The sequence below is a fragment of the Xyrauchen texanus genome, chromosome 39 (assembly GCF_025860055.1).
Source record: "Xyrauchen texanus isolate HMW12.3.18 chromosome 39, RBS_HiC_50CHRs, whole genome shotgun sequence".
Taxonomy (NCBI): Eukaryota; Metazoa; Chordata; class Actinopteri; order Cypriniformes; family Catostomidae; genus Xyrauchen; species Xyrauchen texanus.
Window position 1 is genome coordinate 8,576,872 of NC_068314.1, and position 19,915 is coordinate 8,596,786.

General features: G+C 37.2%; 1 protein-coding gene across 1 annotated transcript in view; it reads left to right on the plus strand.

The window, feature by feature from the left end:
- The window catches only part of LOC127632754 (voltage-dependent L-type calcium channel subunit alpha-1D-like), a 179,249-nt gene that overhangs the window by 157,330 nt on the left and 2,004 nt on the right, over positions 1-19,915 (plus strand). Inside the window, exons 37-47 of the mRNA XM_052111512.1 lie at positions 206-308; positions 2,323-2,424; positions 5,684-5,817; positions 8,498-8,614; positions 8,841-9,226; positions 10,418-10,444; positions 14,320-14,448; positions 14,538-14,677; positions 16,356-16,462; positions 17,900-18,217; positions 19,527-19,915. The exon at positions 19,527-19,915 is cut by the window's right edge and continues 2,004 nt beyond it. Of these exons, the coding sequence (XP_051967472.1) occupies positions 206-308; positions 2,323-2,424; positions 5,684-5,817; positions 8,498-8,614; positions 8,841-9,226; positions 10,418-10,444; positions 14,320-14,448; positions 14,538-14,677; positions 16,356-16,462; positions 17,900-18,217; positions 19,527-19,832 (1,869 nt within the window). The 3' untranslated portion in view covers positions 19,833-19,915. The remainder of the gene's footprint in view (positions 1-205; positions 309-2,322; positions 2,425-5,683; positions 5,818-8,497; positions 8,615-8,840; positions 9,227-10,417; positions 10,445-14,319; positions 14,449-14,537; positions 14,678-16,355; positions 16,463-17,899; positions 18,218-19,526) is intronic.

The window sequence follows — 19,915 nt, forward strand, 5'->3', positions numbered from 1 at the left end:
GAGATACTTGCATTCACACACACACAAACATAAACATGTATTGTTTTTACATAAAACTAATAAGAAATATTACTGACTAGCCCTAACCTAAATCCTAACCTTACCCCTAAAAGAAAGATTATTTTTTTATTAATTGAAATAAATTTTCATCTCTCTCTTGTTCTGTCATTTTTGTTTATTCTATTTATTGTATTCTCTATTCCAGAGACTGGTGGCCATGAACATGCCTCTGAACAGTGACGGTACTGTCATGTTCAACGCTACACTTTTCGCTCTCGTGAGAACTGCATTGAAGATCAAAACGGAAGGTACGTAAATACTATGAAAAACCCAAAAACAACGAATAACAAGTTCTATCAACAAACTGCATCATAGTTATTTTCCCTTGTTAAAGTGCCAATTTTCCCTTGTTTTAAGTGCTAATATTTGACATAAGTAATAACATTTGCACTTGTACAATTTTTAATTCTTGATAAAAAAAAACAGTATTCGCAGAAATACACATTCTTGATATAAAAAACTGAATTTTTAACTAGTAAAAAAAGCATGATTCTAAATATCTGTAATTGCATTTTGATTTGTAGAATGTCACATCATTCACTCAAATCTATAATTAGTTAACTAGTTATAACTAGTTGAAATTTCAATTTCTTTTATCAGCAATCACTTTTTACTAGCAAATATAAAAAATTTTGATATTCATAATTTCAATGTTACTAGTGCAAATGTCCATTCCTGATATCAAAAATGTAATTACTTGCGCAAAGAAAAAAAAAATAAGAATAAATATATAAATTCTCTCTGGTCCCTCTCTCCCAAACTGATGCACTGGTGTGGCTTTTAAGTCTCCCTCCGCCATCACTATAACAAAAGACAGGTGTTCTCACTCAACTCAACATTTATTTATAGAGCACATTTATAACAACAGGAGTTGACCCAAAGTGCTCGCCCTTGATCGCCCTTCAATTTGTAGCGACAACTTGCACTTTCAGTAGAAGATGGTTAGCTGACCTAAGTGTTAGAGATAATTACAGATAATTACAACCCTGGTGGCAGGCCTTTCCGCTCTCTCTCTCTCCCACAGACAGATACACGACCATGCCCCCATCACCACAAATATATATATATATATATATATATATATATATATATATATATATATATATATCTGGAAATGGATTTCTGATTAATTAAAGAGTAAATAAAGATATCTTTAAAGGCTTTCTTAATAGCTACATTTACATAACAAATATATGAAATTAACATTACGTTAAACCAAGTGTGAAAACCACATTTTAGATCAAAGGGTCAACTAAAAGGTCAACCGATAAGGTTTTAAAGGCTGTTGCCTATATCTAGAGAGCAGGGTGGCCAATACAATGCAGATATATCAGATAATTTAATATTAGTGTATGACATATAAATAAATTGGCTAAAAAATTCATTTAATTTTATTTTGCATTATATTTACTCAAACTGTCATACAAAATCTTAACTATTATACAAAACTATTAATACAAAATGAGATAGAAACAATAGGAAGAAGGAAATAACAAGAGTGCACGCAGTAGTCCAGCAACCACGGACGGTATATGTGCGCATTAGTGATCTTATTTTGTAACAAAAAGTATATAAGTATGATAACGCTTTGTCTCTGTGGCACTATAAAATTTGTGTTTGTTGAGAAGGACCCGCTTAGACCTGCCCCAACAACGTTACTCAACCAATGGAGTGAGTTGGGGGCGGGACTATCTGACGGCTCGAACAACAGAAGACGAGGGGCGTATTCAGAAAGCTGTTTTGAAAACATTGATTACATTTTTGCAATTCCGTTCAGTGGCACTAGTGTTGCAGAAATTACATACAGCTTTAAAAGTTACAGGGAACAGTTCAGAAGTGAGAGAGGGTGTGAATGAAACAAGCGGGCACTTTAAAAATCATAAGCGTATACACGTCTTTTGTGGCTCTGATATGAGGACTGTTTATTGCACACTGGTCTGTTATTGTGGTAAAAGGATGGCACGTAACAACAAAACAAACAGTGCTTAGTCATTTACATGTGTCAGACAACTCCTTCACGTGCAAGCAGGCGATTCTTGGCGCTGTGGCAGCTTGAGAAACTAATTCGCCTACAAGAAAATCATTCGATGCCGATCATTTAAAAATTCTGAATATCAGCCAATTTATTGTCCTCTGTGATAATTGAATTGTTGATGTCTATAATTAATTTCCTAGATATGAATATCTAACATATTTTGCTTATTTGACTGTTGTTTAGTACCTATTAACTATTTGATGTTTTAATGTTGTGTTTTGACACAGGTAACCTAGAACAGGCAAATGAAGAGCTCCGAGCTGTTATTAAGAAGATCTGGAAAAGGACGAGCATGAAACTTCTGGATCAAGTAGTGCCCCCTGCTGGTGGTCAGTCATATCAATCTCAGAAATTGTGCCTGCTAGTGGAAATACGCATTTACAAAAGAGCGCAGATACACACATAAATACGCGTAAGAACTAAGTGGTTAAAATGCATAGTGCGTACACAAATCCAAAAGAGCTAACTTGTCTTAAAACAAATTATCTCCTTAGATATAGAATAAAAATCAGTACACTTAGAGTGGGGTCCAAAAGTCTGAGACTACTTAGAAAATCTAGGGTTCAAAGTTTAATGTAAACCTGGAAATATATAGGATTTTAAAAAGTAAAAAAAGAAAAAAAAAATTATGACATAAAATGAAGAAGAAATATTAAATATTCTGCACCCTTTCAAGATAATTCATTGAATAAATACATTTGTTACATTGACTATAGCTGGGATACCATCCATAGATTTGTATGCGTAATTTGGGATGTCACATGAAAAATGCTGGATGGAAAAAAACTCTTGCTTTCAGGTGGAAATATTTTTGTTTATTAAAAAGACATGTGCTTAACACATTCACTGAATATATTCCTATGTATTTATTATAGAAATATAGATGTGCATAAAAATTCTTGTGACTTCGCCTCAACGAGCCATGTGAATACATAATTCGCTCAGAGAATATTATCAGTATCATTGTATAGGATTCTCAGATGTTGCTATAGTTATTCTGAAATGCCAAAGTCTATGATCAAAATGATTGGCTACTATTTCCTCCCTGAACTGTTTTACACGCTTTTGCTCAAACACATCTGCTGTTGAACACAAGCAAAACATTATTTTAACAGAGTGTTATGTCTGCACGCTCTAAACTGCAAGTCATTTATTACATTTAATGAAAGGGCTACAATGGCTTCAACTTCCATTTAAATATCTATTTTGTAGCAATTCCCCCATAATTGAAAATTTTGCTATCTTATACACAAGGGTTAGAAATGTCTCTTTATTCGCTAATTGTTTTTGAGATATTCCGATTTTTGGCATAAAGTAAATTCACAACTTGGATGTAAACATATGTTAACTGTTTATCATATTTCCTTGCTTCCATTGAAACACACATGACATAACAAATACATTCATGTTAATTTTTTTCTTTAATCTTTTCACTCAAATTGAAATTGTTAAGCCGATAATGTATTTTGTAATGAAAAAAAAAAAGTTTAGAAATAAACCTTTATAAATAAAATACTTTTGGATCCCACTGTTTAAAAAGCACACAATGTATTTTTCACATGTAAGTATGCACACATGCACTCTTGACAAAAGTTAATGTGACATTCATACACACGTGAGCACTCACACACCAGCTGTTGCATTTGTTCTCTCCTGCTGTTTCTACTCTTAGTTTATCCTAGTCGGGTCTCTGCAATGTATGTTCTGTTCCGTATGTGTCGTGATCGTGAATGCTTTCCTCTCCTTTTCGGTACTCTCACGGCATCCACACAGGAACCTTGATGATGTCTGTTACCATGTGTGTTACTGTGTGCGTGTATGAATGTGGTTTGATGATTTGAAGTGTGTGTGTGTGTGTGTGTGTGTGTGTGTGTGTGTGTGTGTGTGTGTGTGTGTGAGCGTGTATTTATCACTTTGTGGGGACCAAATGTCCCCATAAGGATAGTAAAACCCGAAATTTTTGACCTTGTGGGGACATTTTGTTGGTCCCCATGAGGAAAACAGCTTATAAATCATACTAAATTATGTTTTTTGAAAATGTAAAAATGCAGAAAGTTTTCTGTGAGGGTTAGGTTTAGGGGTAGGGTTAGGTTTAGGGGATAGAATATAAAGTTTGTACAGTATAAAAACAGTTATGTCTATGGAAAGTCCCCATAAAACATGGAAACACAACGTGTGTGTGTGTGTGTGTGTGTGTGTGTGTGTGTGTGCATGTGTTGGTCTTTGGGCTTGCATGGCAACACAGGCATGCTTTGTACTTTTAAAAACATATCACTCTATGTTTCTCTATTTTTCCTCCTCTGTCGATCTCTCTTTATCTGCTTGAGCTTTTCCACAGCTTCTGTTCCTCATTAACTGTCTTTCTGTTCATGTAACAAGTTCAAATCTTCAGAATATTCTGAAGCAATTCTGTTTTAGGGTGGTGGCATGGAACTAATGTTGCCTCTTCTTTCTGATCTGTCCCCAAATGCTTGTTTAAAAAGTGACACAGACCCCTGCTTCAGAATGATTCTCACAAACATATACATATAAACACTCACATGCATAAAGCCATGTAGATGAAACATTTACAGATGATCAAACATGCACATGCAAAAACTTGAGCTAAGCATACAGGATATTACACATGCACAAATGCACCAACTGACATGAAATGCTAATGTGCAAATACATGCTGACGTGCTTGCATGTTCCCAGTAGAACATAAATGCATATAAGATTAGATTTTAGCTTAGTCAGCTTAGCTTGAACAGTTCTTTGGAAAACCTTTGGAAAAGATATCATATACCCTCTTGCTGTTGCAATGCTAATATGCTAATGCTAGCGTGTTGTTGACTAGAATTAGTCCAGTGCAATTGTTTTCCTAAACTTGTTAACTTGCCTTAGATTTGCTTATTTTGACTTTTATAATACAGTCTAGAGTAAAATTATGTGAACTATTAAGTGCTAATTGTAATTATCTATAGTATATTTCCGCATGAGTGGTTTGTAATATGTGACCTGGTCTCGGTTTAAAAAATTAATAAATGAAGGTAGCCTTATTTAACAAACACAATGTTTTAAAGTACCATGTGCAAACTAAGTTTACATTAAACGCCAGCTTTATAAAGGTGTACATTTATCCTGTAACATATAGAAAACAAAAACCTTTGGATACATAATGCTAAAACATTCAGGGCTATTAAAAATATTTCACCTTATTAGATCAGAACCTTATCACAACTACGATTCATTATACAGAGAGTAAACTAACATGGAACTGCTTGCAATCTTTAAGAAACCAATTAATTCCAAGTTGTTAAGCATGTGGTTGTCTACATGTGATCTACCACTATGTTGTTTGTTATATAATTCTGTCTGTCCTTATTATTATGACTTAGATTACATTTTAGGAGCCAGTTGTGTAGGAATCCAGATAATTCCAAGGGAAATTGTAGGTGTTTTTAAATGAGTAGTTAGTAAGTATAATGTTGGAAATATCAATCAGTGTCGAATTCTGTCTCAACGTACGACACCGCAGAGGTGTATTTGTGTACATTGGAAGCTGCCTGCTGACACAGAAGCCGTGTGTGTGGTCTGTTCACTCAGATGATGAGGTAACGGTGGGGAAGTTCTATGCCACTTTCCTGATACAGGACTACTTTAGGAAATTCAAGAAACGCAAAGAGGAAGGCCTTGTGGGCGTGCATCCAGCACAGAACAACACAGCCATTGCACTGCAGGTAAGCAGAGACTCTGTGTTTGCTTTTAAGCCATAGAATATTGTGAATGGACCTTTGAAATGTATTTATTAGATATTTGTTCTTTGTCTAAGGCAAAATACAGTTCTCAATTTAGTATTTGCTAAATTTGTATGCATTCTATGTATATGCATTGATTTTTCCAGTCTCAGCTGGTGTGATGGTTTTGGCTGGTCAAACAGCCTGGTTAGGCTGGCCTGGTTTGCTGGTTTAGAGAGGTTTTGGGTTCTTGTCAGGTGATCTGATTGGGAGACCAGTTTAAACCAGCTAAGATTAGCAAACCAGTTTAGGCTAGTTTAAATTGGCTTTTTTTCAGCAAGATTATGACACGATGTGTGTTCACACTCATGGTGGTTAAATTGCAGGAGTTTAACAAGTCACTGTACAGTTGGTTAAGGCCAAAGTATACTTCAGTTTTTCACATGCTGGTATGTCTAACACATAGTGCACATGATGGAAATGTTGTCATCAGTACAGTGTGCACGGACTGTACGTGTGCAGGCTAGTATTTCTTGACACGCAGACAGTCAGCGTCATTGGCGCATGCGCCTGCCATTAACTGTGCTAAAAGAGTATCACAAAGCTGTTGTAGTGAGCATGTGTCGCAATCAAAAGAGTATACAGTACTTTGAAAGGCTGAGCACTCTAGCATGTGCGAGATGGAACGGCACGCAAAAAAGGTGGTACATGGACTGCCCCATTCACTGACCGTCAGGAACGCAAGGCTACAAAAACTGGGCTGCATGTGTTACTAGTCCACGCAGATAGTGCTGATGACAAAATGTACATTACACACACTGTGCATTGGACGAAGCACATGGAAAACCAAAGAATACTTTAAATAATTTCTTCTGAGTTACGTTAATTTGTTGCTAATGTTCTGTGTTGTCAATACTGAACACTGAATTTTTTAGATAAACCTGCTCCGAGACACATATAAACAAAAGCACTTCACATGTCGATAAAACAATCTCTTTCTGAGTGGGTGGATCTTTGCCAGAATAAGCTCCAAACTGGACCAGGCTTTTTGCCATTAGTCAATAGTCTGGATATGCAAGAATATTTGCCAGTAGGTCTTCCTAATCGACTAAAGTAGGGAACTGTATTAGCAGGTGAATCCAACATAGGGGCAGATTCACTAAACGATTTTGTGTGTGGTATTTCAGCACAAAAACCTGCATCTTATTCACTAACCACTCACAATCTATTTAAGCAGGTGCAATCATCACTGAAATTGTGCTGCATCTTGAGGATTTAAATTGAGTCTTTGCCATTTCTTTCAGCACAAACGCGGCTCCGTTCTATGTAAATTAGGCTCATTGTACATTGCGCATCATTCACAAAAATTGCCTGGTGCAATTTAGATTGCGTTATTACCGCCAAATGAAAGTAGAATGAGTAAAGGTAAAATTAATTGAATGTAAAAGAGATGTTTGTGAACTAGGGCTGTCAATCGATAAAACATTTTCATCGAATTAATTACATGGTGTCCCGATTAATTAATCGCATATACAAATATTTGCTGAGAAAGCCCCTTTTATCACAATAATTCAATATATAATGATTATACATATTTATATCAATATATAATTATACATAGTTATTTTTAAATTGTTTACATATTTCAATACACTTTACAGCTTTCGGATTGCTCATACAGCTGAAATTTCACTTACTGCCCTCTGGAGTAAACAGGTGGTACTGCAAGCTTTCATTTCTCAGGACTCATCCTTATTATTTGCGTAACTTTTTTTAGCGCGTTAGATGGGTAAATTGGGATGGGTAAATTGCATGAGTTACACCACATTGTGTTGTGGACCATTTGCATAAATGCTTCTCAACTTTGTTGCATCATTAACGGTCACTGTCATATTGGCTAAAATCGTTAACACTGATTGAAAATGAATGACTTCTGGTCACTTGTTTCCTGCAATTCGCTGTTTGTGTGAACGCCCCTTCAGATTTAGACTCATTTGAACATTGAAGAATTAAATGTATTGAAAAAATGTACCTTTGCATGATACCTCCTGTACCTCAACTGTGTCTCTCTGTATCTTTATGAAAGCTCAAATGTTGTTTTAGCTTGAATATGTCTATTTTAGATGTGTTTAAAATGTTGTGATTGTTTTCCATCACATAAAACTTATAACTCATGTATTATTGTTTTGTTCATCTGCATCCTCATAAATCAAACACCATTAGTGTGTTTGACTTCACTACAAACACTGTCTTTGTTCTTATGTTTTCAGAGTTTAGCTTATAGTTCAACAGAAGTTTGTTGCCGGTATTTCTTGCAGTAAATGTACACACCCTCTGTGGCTAACGTTGCTTCTAAGTCACACTAGGAGTATAAATAGCGTCTTAGTTTAAGTGGATAGTTCAAGAATTAGATCAAATGTACACTTAAATTATTCAAGTGTATGGAAGAGCTTTTGTGTGTTTTTACTCTTTGTCTACTTTAAGCTTTGTCTGATTGTTTTCATCTTTCATAAATTTGTCCTGTCTGGTAATGTCTCATCAAAGCCTGTTTGTGTCAGTGTGTCTGGTAGCAACCTGACCCCTTGTGGCATGTTATTGAGTCTTCATTTTCAACATGCCAATGCTGTTCAAAAGGGTTCCATCACAGAGCAGGTCCTTAGTTATCTTGTCATCATGGTTACAGGCTGGCCTCCGTACACTGCATGACATTGGGCCAGAAATTCGCCGTGCAATATCATGTGATCTGCAGGATGACGAGCTAGTAGACTTTTTACCAGAAGAGGATGAAGAAATTTATAGGGTAAATTACTCAACTGATTTAAGACCTGCATACAGTGACAGAAAAACTTTTGGTGAACTATTACTTTAAATTCACTTACACCATATAACATTTACCTACTTTACAACTTCTTTTCCCCATAAGATCATTAAAAAACCAAAATCAAATAGTTTGTTGGATAAACGATCATTGGTTATGCTAGGCAGTAGAGTTCTTCGGCCTTATTATCACAAGTATTTGTTCACAGCGAAATGGTGGACTCTTTGGCAACCACACCAACCACATAAATGGAGACCCGAGAAGAAGCTCTGGCCACCAGACAAATGCGACACAGCGCCCCCTACAAGTGCAGCCTCCTCCACATTACGCCCACATGGAACAACCCATGGGGCGTCTGGGCCGTGCCAAAGCCATGGCGCAGCAAAACCACCATCGCCACCACCACCATCATCACCACCATCATCACAATTCCTACAAGTCGCCAAAGTCTACCAACATCAACCTCAACAATGCCAACATGTCCAGTTTACCCAACGGAGGACACAATCGATACTACAAGCATATGCCTCCTAATGGCTACCCAGGATCATACTACGGAGAATACGACAAGTCCAGGACCCCACACGGGCAAAGGTGACTGGTTGATTTAGTTCATCCAACCTTTCCAACTTTCACTGATATTTCAATTATGTTTGTATTCAACAGATTGACAATTAGTGACATGGCAGCAGAGTATGGTCTTGTGACTATCTCCAATATCACTACTTAAGATAATATTTAGATCCCTCAGATTGGTTGGAATATTGCTTTAGGAGGGATGTTTTCTTAGAACTTGATTTCTTTATTGATCAACTAAGTGACTTGAATTCTCCATTCTTTGATTCATTAACTCATTCTGTATCATCATCAGCTTTAGACATGAAACCATTAGAATCTAAATCCTTTTCCTTTTTTAATAGTTATCCACATACCCTCTCAAAAACCCACAGTCCTCTTCTCATCTACGTTGGTCCATTATGTTCCCATAGTGGTACCCTGCCTCTATTGTTATGTTCTTTTTAGGGTGTTTTAACTCTAGAGCTTTTGGTGTGGACCCAAGTTTGTTTGATGTCAAGAGTTCACTTTACGGTGTGTGAGCTGTTTTCAAAACTGCACACCAAGGACCATACCGGATCATGGGGTAAAGTTAATGTGCTCTTCTGTATGGTTCACAGTTATTATAAAAGCAATCCAGCCTAATTTGTGGAAATAATACAGCTTCACTTCCTGTTTGGCAGCTTCACTGTCAGGTTTGTTAACGTGTTACAGGAATACAGTTTGGAATATCAAAAATCCAATTAATAATTTTTAATAATATTTAAAAAAAAAATAAGATATCAAATATTGAGATTCGTTTTAATAAACCAAAGCATTGACAAGATACAGCAGTGCTTCATGTTTGGAGTCCTCACATGTTCATGAGGCCATTTTTGGGGAATGGTTTTAAAAAATAATTTTAAAAGAAACATATATATTTTTGACTTAAGTGAGGCCTGGTCTAAGATTATTTGAGCAAAAGTTGATTAAGATTATGCTAAATGTGTATGTGGAATCGGAACTCTGTTTGACCAAAGGAAAAAAATCAAACTCTGGTTCAGACCAAGAAATCGAACTAAGTGTGAAAACAGCCTCACATATAAAAATGCTAAATATATCATGTATATACTGTATCATATATGTGTCCATCCAGATTCTTTCCCTTTTCCCCTTGCTTTTGCCACCTTTTTCTCTTTCTTTCCTAACCAATATGCTTTCTCTTAACCATTTCTCTGCTTTCTGGAACAGAAGGCGCTACTATGAGACATATATTAGGTATGTTATATTAGGCATTATATGCCCACATAGCAGGTATTATTGCTTGTAGAACAACAGATGGTGAATGAAAAGCAGAACTGTGGTCAGTTAGTAAAAGCATTGTTGAATGGCTGGATGAATGCTTTGTCTTTCTACCTTGCTCCTGTTCCAAATGATGCACCTTGTACCTTGTGCCAATTTTTACCCAAATAGTATAAAAAGTTAATTTCGTACTTTTAGGAGTCCTCTAGAAAAAATTATCAATGAATGATATATAATAAAATATACACTGATCAGCCACAACATTAAAACAACCTGCCTAATATCATATAGGTCGTACTCGTGCCACCAAAACAGCTCTGACCAGTTGAAGCATCATCCATTGATGCTCAGTCAGATTGAGATCTGGGGAATTTGGTGGCTAATTCAACACCTTGAACTCTTTATCATGTTCCTCAAACCATTCTTGAACAATTATTTCTGTGTGGCATGGCGCATTATCGTGCTGAAAGAGGCCACTGCCATCAGAGAATACCGTTGCCATGAAGGGGTGTACTTAGTCTGCAACAATCTTTAGGCAGGTGGTATGTGTCAAAGTAACATCCATATGAATGCCAGGACCCAAGGTTTCCCAGCAGAACATTACCCAGAGCATCACACTGCATCCGCCGACCTGCCTTCTTCCCATAGTGCATTCTTCTGCCATCTCTTCCCCAGGTAAATGACACACATGCACATGGCTGTCCACATGATATAAAGCAAATGTGATTCTTCAGACCAGGCCACCTTCTTCCATTGCTCCATGGTCCAATTCTGACACTCACATGTCCATTGAAGGTGCTTTCGGCAGTGGACGGGTCAGCATGGGCACTCTGACCGGTCTGGTGCTTCGCAGCCCCATACTCAGCAAGCTGCTATGCACTGTGGGTTCTGACACCTTTCTATCAATTGCCAGCATTAAGTTTTTCAGCAATATGTGCTACAGTATATCTTCTGTGGGATTGGACCAGGGGACTAGCCTTCGCTCCCCATGTGCATCAATGAGCCATGACCCTGTCGTCGCTTCATCGGTTGCCCTACCTTGGACCACTTTTGGTAGGTATTTACCACTGCATACTGGGAACACCCCACAAGACCTGCTGTTTTGGTGATGCTCTGACCCAGTTATCTAGCCATTACAATTTGGCCCTTGTCAAAGTTGCTCAAATCCTTAAGCTTGCCCATTTTTCTTGCTTTCAACACATGAAATTCAAGAACTGACTATTCACATGCTGCCTAATATATCCCACCCCTTGATGGGTGCCATATTAACGAGATAATAAATGTTATTCACTTCATCTGTCAGTGGTTTTAATGTTGTGGCCGATCAGTGTCTGTGATTCATATCATTGCTGGAAAAAAAAAAAAACAGCAACAACTATAGCCAGCTTAAACTGGTGGGCTTATTTTAGTTGGTCTCCCAACCTGAACAGACTGGGAAAGTTGACTGGTTTTAGAGGGTTTCAAATCAAATCAAATCACTTTATTGTCACACTACCATGTACACAAGTGCAACAGTAGGTGAAATTCTTGTGTGCAGTTCCGAGCAACATAGCAGTCATGACAGTGACGAGACATATACCAATTACAGTAAACAACATACTTACACAACACAATTTACATATCAAATGTACACATACTTACACAACACAATAATTATATACAATGTACAGTAAACAATACACACAATATAGAATACACAATATACAATACAATAAGTAAGGAGTATATGAAATATATATATATATATATATATATATATATATATATATATATATATATATATATATATATTTGCACACTTTTTTAGCTGGTCAAGCTGGGAGACCATTGGCCAGGCTGTTAGACCATCTGAAACCAGACAACCAGCTTAGGCTGGTTTCAGCATATTGTTTTCAGCAGTCAGAAGGCATGGCTACTTGGAATGGCTGTTAATAGAGAAACAGGCTTTTTGCCACCATTTTTCAGCTTTTTGCTGCTGTTTGGAAAAAGGCCCTATAAACACAGAGATTGACTACAAAACTGGAAAGAGCTGGTATGGCCAGTAATGCATTAACAAATTAGAATGAGTCTTGGAGTTGGTGTGTGTTGTGATTGGGTGATGAAGGGAAAGAGGTGGGGCTTGCTGCATGTGTATGCTGGATGATAACCGGTGCTAATTAAATGATATGCTAACTTTAAAGGATAACTCTTTAATACAAAAGAAATGTGCAAAAACAGTGTTTATTGCTTATTATCAGTTGTATTTTGTTTGATTGTTTCATAACCCTAAAACAAGAGTTGTCCTTTAAGTTCACTTCCGCAGAAATGTCAATTAAGTTGGGCTAATGGGGCTGCTAGTCTGTTTACCCTATAGACCTCAAAGTAGATGCCATATTTAATTTGATGTAAAAGAAAACTAGGCTGTAAGGGTAGCGGTATTCTCAGTTCCTTTAGCCTCATTCATAAAACACAATGAAAGTACATTTCTGTCCGAATCGTTCGTGTACACAAGTTGATGTACTGACTACGTCATAAGAATGGTTTTACGAGCAGTTTACACATAAATTTATACTGTTCGTGTTTCATGAACGAGGCTCACAATGTCTTTAAGTCACATCTAGTTTTACAATTTTAGTTTTTGAGCACTGGAAATTCAACATCAGTATTCCAGTCAACATCAGTATGTATGATATACAGTAGATGTAATTACAGTGATGTCACACCACAGGCAACCACGCTTCTAGGTTAATTTGAGCAGCAGATTTCAGTGGTGAATGGTTGGTTTTGTTGCTACCTCTCCTTTAAGACTTGACAGTAAACACCCACTGTTATGATATGGCTCTATGGTCTTGACTGGCCTGCTCTCTCCTCTTGCCATCACATTGCTCACCACTACTGGGAGGGCCATGGAAGTAATAAGGTAAATTAGGCGTTGATGTGTTGTTGTGGAGGCGATCAGATGCAAACATCTACCACAGTGTCACATCACAATGTGGAGAAAGTAGAGAACAAGTAGTTTTGGCAGTTTGATTTCAACCAATTTTTTGTTTTGTTTTGGGGTTTTTTCAGTAAGGACTTTTTGAGTTCTGACATTTACATTGTGTTTTTAAAGTACAATCATCATTATATCATATTTTACCTCATGTCTGTCAAAGCGATTGCACTTTGGAAATTAAAAACAGCTGTATGTGTTCAAAGTTTGTCCTTTTCTTTTTGAAAAGTTCAAATCAAACTACAGCAGCTGCAAAGTGGGTTTTGTTAGAACAGATTCGATAACAATGAGGGTGATTCATGAAATATCATAAAGCTTGTCCTGCTCCACTGATTCTGATGAAAATTTAAAGAAGCCCAAATCTCCAACAATCTTTCACCCCCACAAACAGCCCTTTTTGGACATTTTCAGCTCAATTTGAGCGAAGCACTAATTGAAAGAAGTTCTTTTATTCAGTGCCAAATGAACCCGGAAGTGCCGCAACTGAGCTCGTGATTCATGTACGAGGCCTTTTGCACAGAGTGTACTTTTGTCCTTCACAGCCTTGTTTTTGTAGGCCCCTACATCAAAATAATTATTGCATCTACTATTAGGTCTATACTTCGTGGTTGTTGAAGACATCTAAACTCAGCACAAGGAAACTTCTGAGGAATTTTCGAATAATTGAACATCTTTGAGCTGAGAATATATTTCTAGACTTTAAGCTTGATAGTCAAGGCTACAATGCTGCTAACTGTCTTGATAAGGTTGTGCTTGTTTACTTATGAAGTTTAAATGCATCACTGCACTCTGGAGCTACTCGTCTGCATGGTAATGCATGGGTATGTGTCAACTCATTTAACAACAATCTAACCAACCTTTCAATAACCCTGTGATGCAGATCACATGGCCGTGAGAGAAGAAGACCAACAATATGTCGTGAAGAGGAGTACGATGAAGATCGCTACTCTGGCGAGTACTACAGTGGAGAGGAGTTTTACGAAGATGACCACATGCTGTCAGTTGATAGGTAAAACCATCACTATCAAATGCATTCTCACAGTTTAATTTTAAATGACCAAACATTATAGTAGAGGTACCATGTATTTCCTTGTGCAGGTACCCCAATAGTGACCAAGAGTACGAGACGCCACAGGGTTACCATCATCCTGACAGTTACCGTGATGATGACGAGCAGCCCCTTTATCATGATTCACATAGGTCACCAAAGAGAAGACTGCTTCCTCCAACACCACAAGGCGAGTCTTTGGGTTCCATATCTTAAATAGTATTTGGTTTGTTCTGTGGAAAAAGGCTCTGTACTTTATGATTCAACTTTCTTAAGCATTTCAGGGGAATTTGTGAAGAACCCCAATTCTAAAAAAAATTGGGACAGAATGAAAAATGCTAATTAAATCAAAAAGGAGTGATTTGTAATTATATTCCTCCTTTGCTTTATTGAAAGCGCTACAACTTAACATTTTGTTTTACCTTGTGAATTTCATTGTTTTTTTATTTACAGTAATTTCAAATCAGATGATTGTAAAATGCTTCAAAAAAAAGAAAGGGGCAATTTAAGACTAAAACAATTTGACGAGTTAAAAAACATGACAATGTGAGACAGGAGATGTGTCATAGTATATAATGAGCCTCCAAAAACAGCCTAGTCCTTCAAGAGCAAGGATCATTTCAGACTTGTCAATTTGCCAACAGATGCTTCAGCAAATACTCCAGCACTTTTAGAACAATGTTCCCCAAAGACATTTTGGGCATTTCACCCTCTACAGTGCACAATATTGTTAAACGATTCAAAGAATATGCAGCTTATCTTGGTGCGTAAAGGGCAAGGTCAAAAACCACTTCTGAATACTTGTGATCTCTGATCCCTCAGAAGTCCCTGTCTTAAAAAAAACCCATCATTCATCTGTAATGGATATCATGAACATGGGCTTGGGATTACTTTAGTAAACCTTTGTTAGTCAACACCACTCACCGCTGCATCCACAGATGCAAGTTAAGACTTTCATATGCAAAGCAGAAGCCCTACATCAACACTGTCCAGAAGTGCTGCCATCTTCTCTGGGCTCGAACTCATATTAGATGGAAAGTGGAACCCTGTTTTATTCGTCCGATGACTTCACATTTCAAATAGTTTTTGAAAAACACAGCCGTCGTGTTCCCTGGGCCAAAGAGAAAAAGGACCATCCAAGTTTTTATCAGCATCAGGTCCAAATGTCAGTGTCTGTATGGGACAGAGGTGTGTCAGTGCCAATGGCATGGGTATCTTGCACATCTGTGAGGGCACCATTAACACAGACAGATATGTAAAAATTTTGGAGCAGCATATACTGCCATCCAGCACCGTCTTTTCCAGGGACATCCTGGAAAACTTCAAACCACATACTGGCTGAATAAGCATAGAGTGTGGGTGCTAGATTGGCCTGCCCGCAGTCCTGACATTCTCCAATTGAGAATGTGTGTTGCATTATGGAGCACACAATACAGCAATGAAGACCCCATACAATTGTGTAGCTGAAGACCTGCATAATGTATGAATGGAGGAAAATTTTACTTTTTAAACTTAACAAACACTTGTGTTCGGTGTCTAAATGCTTAATAAGTGTTATTAGAAGAAATGGTGATGTTTCATAGTGGTAAACTCTCAGCTGTCCCAACCTTTTTGGAGTGTGTTACAATAATTTGATTTGAACTTACTGTTCATAAAAAAAAAAAAAAAAGGGAAATTCACAAGGTAAAACATCATATAATGTGTAGTTGTAGTGCTTTCAATATATAAAAGGGTGAATATAATTTACAAATCCCTCCTTTTTGTTTTTATTAGCATTTTTCATGCCCAACTTGTCCCAAGAGTTGTACACTTTACGTAGATATTACTCTCTCTCTCTTTCATACTCGCATAAATTAATATTTCCCCAGGTAATCGGAGACCGTCATTTAATTTTGAGTGTCTGCGCAGACAGAGCAGTCAAGATGATCTTCCTCACCAGCGTACTGCTCTTCCGTTACATCTCATGCAACATCAGGTAACATTCATTATTAAAAAATGATGTGGTGTTATTACACTGCAGCTTATGGAGTTTAATTAATAAAATAATAATTAATATAAATAATATTGTATAAAACAGATAGTTCTGGCTCTAATCTGATTGAATGGGTCACATTCAAACTTGAAACTGTTGAAAAAATGGCCAATATACTTGTTACCACACATTTATTGTCAGGCTGTCAATTGATTCAAAATTTTAATCAAATTATTTACATAATATGACTATTAATAAATCAAATTTACCACATATCAATATTTACAGAGAAAGTCCCCAAATAAAAATAATTTAGTATATAAAGATTAAATAATTTGAATGTATACTGTATATCAATCTGTCTGAGGTACTGCACACTTAATATAAAGGTTTATTCTAAGGACATGTCTATGTACACTTGCATCAGACGGACACTTTTGGAGCTCCTCACTTTGGTAGCATTGCCTCATAAACAACATGTTTTAGGGTCTTGTGTCAAGTTAATCGTAATGGAAAACTTAGAAAAACTTGTCTCAATACCCCTGCAATTGAAGTTGCACTCTGTCCAGCTGTATTTGAATACAAAAACAAGTCCTTGTCTTGTCAGAGTGGTTCATTGCCTGTGCAGTTGCGCGTTGCCTGTACAGCTAGAGTTTATATGATTAATCGCACTGAATTATCGAGTTAAATTGAGAGCCCTAATTAATTGATTTCATGTTAAGGGTGCTGTAGATCTATATTACCAAATATATCAAATTAGGTGTCCCGAAATATCACCTGTATCTGTGACAACTGCAAATAAAAATGACAAAATATACAAAACTATTTGACCAAAGAATGGCACAATCGACCAGTTGGAATCAAGGTACAGCTTCTGTCATCTGCTGTGGCTGCTGTTTGCCATGTATTTTTTGTGTAACTGCATGTTGTCCACAAAAATCATACAAGATTCACATTTGCTGCTACTGAGGTTGAAGTACGTGTAGGCTTAGAAGTAGGGGTAGGGATAGGGGTTAGGTAAATGAAATATGCTCCAAATAAACATTTTGGACCAGCACTTGCACATAAGGTATCTTTCCTAAACATTCAGAAGAAATCACAATAATAAAATTAACTGGAATCAACCAGAATAACAAGAAATATCCAGAGGAGCCAGGGATAGGGGTAAAGTTAACAGTGTAACTACAGATATACAATAATTAAATGCAGGTACTTTAAATGTATGTACAATGCAACAACACGTATGTACATAGTAAGTAATGTGTATCAGATGATTAAGAACATAGTAATTAAAGACACATAATATAATTGTGGTAAAATCACAGGACGTATAGGCTCTTGCATTTTATTGCATTATTGTACACACGTGCCAGCATAATAATACATTCAGTATATTTATACAATGACACAATGGCACTTGCTGTTCATCTTCTTCTCCAGGTGATGGCAGTAGCAGGTCTAGACTCCAGCAGGGCTCACAGGCTTTCACCTACACAATCTAACAGATCATGGGCGTCACCTCCACCCACTCCTGCAAGTAAAGACCAAACGCCCTACTACACACCACTCATCCGCGTGGACCGCCCTCTAAGGGACAGCGTCAGCATCAGTCACTCGTCCATACGGAAGAGCTCGTGGTATACAGACGACCCTGAATACCAACAAAGGAAATACTCGCCTGTTCATCTGCAGGTCCCACCTGAGTACAGAAACCAATACTACCAAAAGAGAGGCAGTGCAACCAGCCTGGTGGAGGCGGTGAGTCAGAGACCTCGGATTGGGGTGAATCTCATGACAACATGTCCAGGTCACATTTTAACACAAAATCTAAATAAATTGTGCCTTTGTTTTCATCATAATTAATACAATTTATAATTAAAAAAAATACTTGAAGCGTCGGAGTGGTGATTGTGTCACACCATCAGTTTTCATGGAATGTCTCTCATCCAATCAGATTCGAATCAACCAGAATAACATCCGGAACTAACTGTGGTATATACGGAACTAACTGTACAACAGTTAGTTCCGTATATACCACAGTTAGTTCCGGTCCTCGAATCTGATTGGACGAGAGACGTTCCATGAGCACTGATGGTGTGACACAATCTGGTAAGCAAAATGTACTAATGTTTATGCTTATGAAATTAAATATTATTTGCCTATGGGGTAAGACAAAGCACGTGATTAAAGGGTAAGCAAGTTTATTTTTCTCACCCCAATGGCAAATACTCTAGTTTTTTATTATATTAAGCATAAACTACATTTTGTTAGATTTATCTGAAAACAAGACTTAATATCATAGGCCTTATTTTAAGACTGCTACATCTTAAGCATAGTGATATGCAATATGTACAATTTTTGTATTTTTGTTAAAGCATGAGCTAAGTCTTTGGCGTTAGTGGGTTGGCAAAACACTGCACACAAAGCATGAATGGATTTGGTGAAGTCCAATTTAATTCAGAGGTTCTTTTCAAGATATTGCACCATCTGTGTTTTTTATATTCAATTTCCTGTGAAGCAAAGTTGATATCAATGAAGACAGCCCATTCATAAGCATTTGGTAGTGTATATATAGGCTGTATGTAATGCATTAGAAGAATAGAAATATGGACCATTTGTGTCTTACATTCTTCTGCACATTAACTACCTTCTTTGTTAAATGTCAGACATATTTCTATGATAGTGACATGCTCCTTATATATGCATAGCAAATGTGGTGCTCATCAGGACCAATTGGATGTAGGCTCTGCTAAATTATAAAAAATGTAAGTATTATTGATTTTTGTAATAACCGTGGCTAGTATTAAAAGTGATCGATAGCTCTTTAATATCATCTGCTGGTGGAATCTCCAAACTGCAAATGCAGGCACTGAGTTTAGTACGTGATTCCCAGATGTCTTAGCACAGTGACCTATTTCACAGGAAAATAGCTAATTGCTATTTGCACCACTTCATTAACATACAATACACCCACAGTTTGCAATAATATGGTCATCTGTGTCATTGAAGACAGAATCTAAGACTTTGCAGTTACAGTTTTTCTTTTCTCTGTCCTCTCTGTGAGCAGGTCTTAATATGCGAAGGCTTGGGTCGATACGCCAAGGATCCGAAGTTCGTGGCTGCCACAAAGCATGAGATTGCGGACGCATGTGAGATGACCATCGATGAGATGGAGAGTGCCGCCAGCCACCTCCTAAATGGCAGCATTACGCCAGGAGTCAACGGTGTTACGGTGTTCCCTATACTAGGTCACAAAGATTATGAGCCACAAGATACCTCGGCTAGCTACAGTGATGAAGAACCAGAGCCAGAACCTAGACTGCAGTACGAGGAGGACCTGGCAGACGAAATGATATGCATTACCACTTTATAGTATCTGGTTAGCGGCTAATGCTAACATGACCACTTTATAGCATCTAGTTAGCAGCCTATGCTAATGTGACCACTTTATAGCAT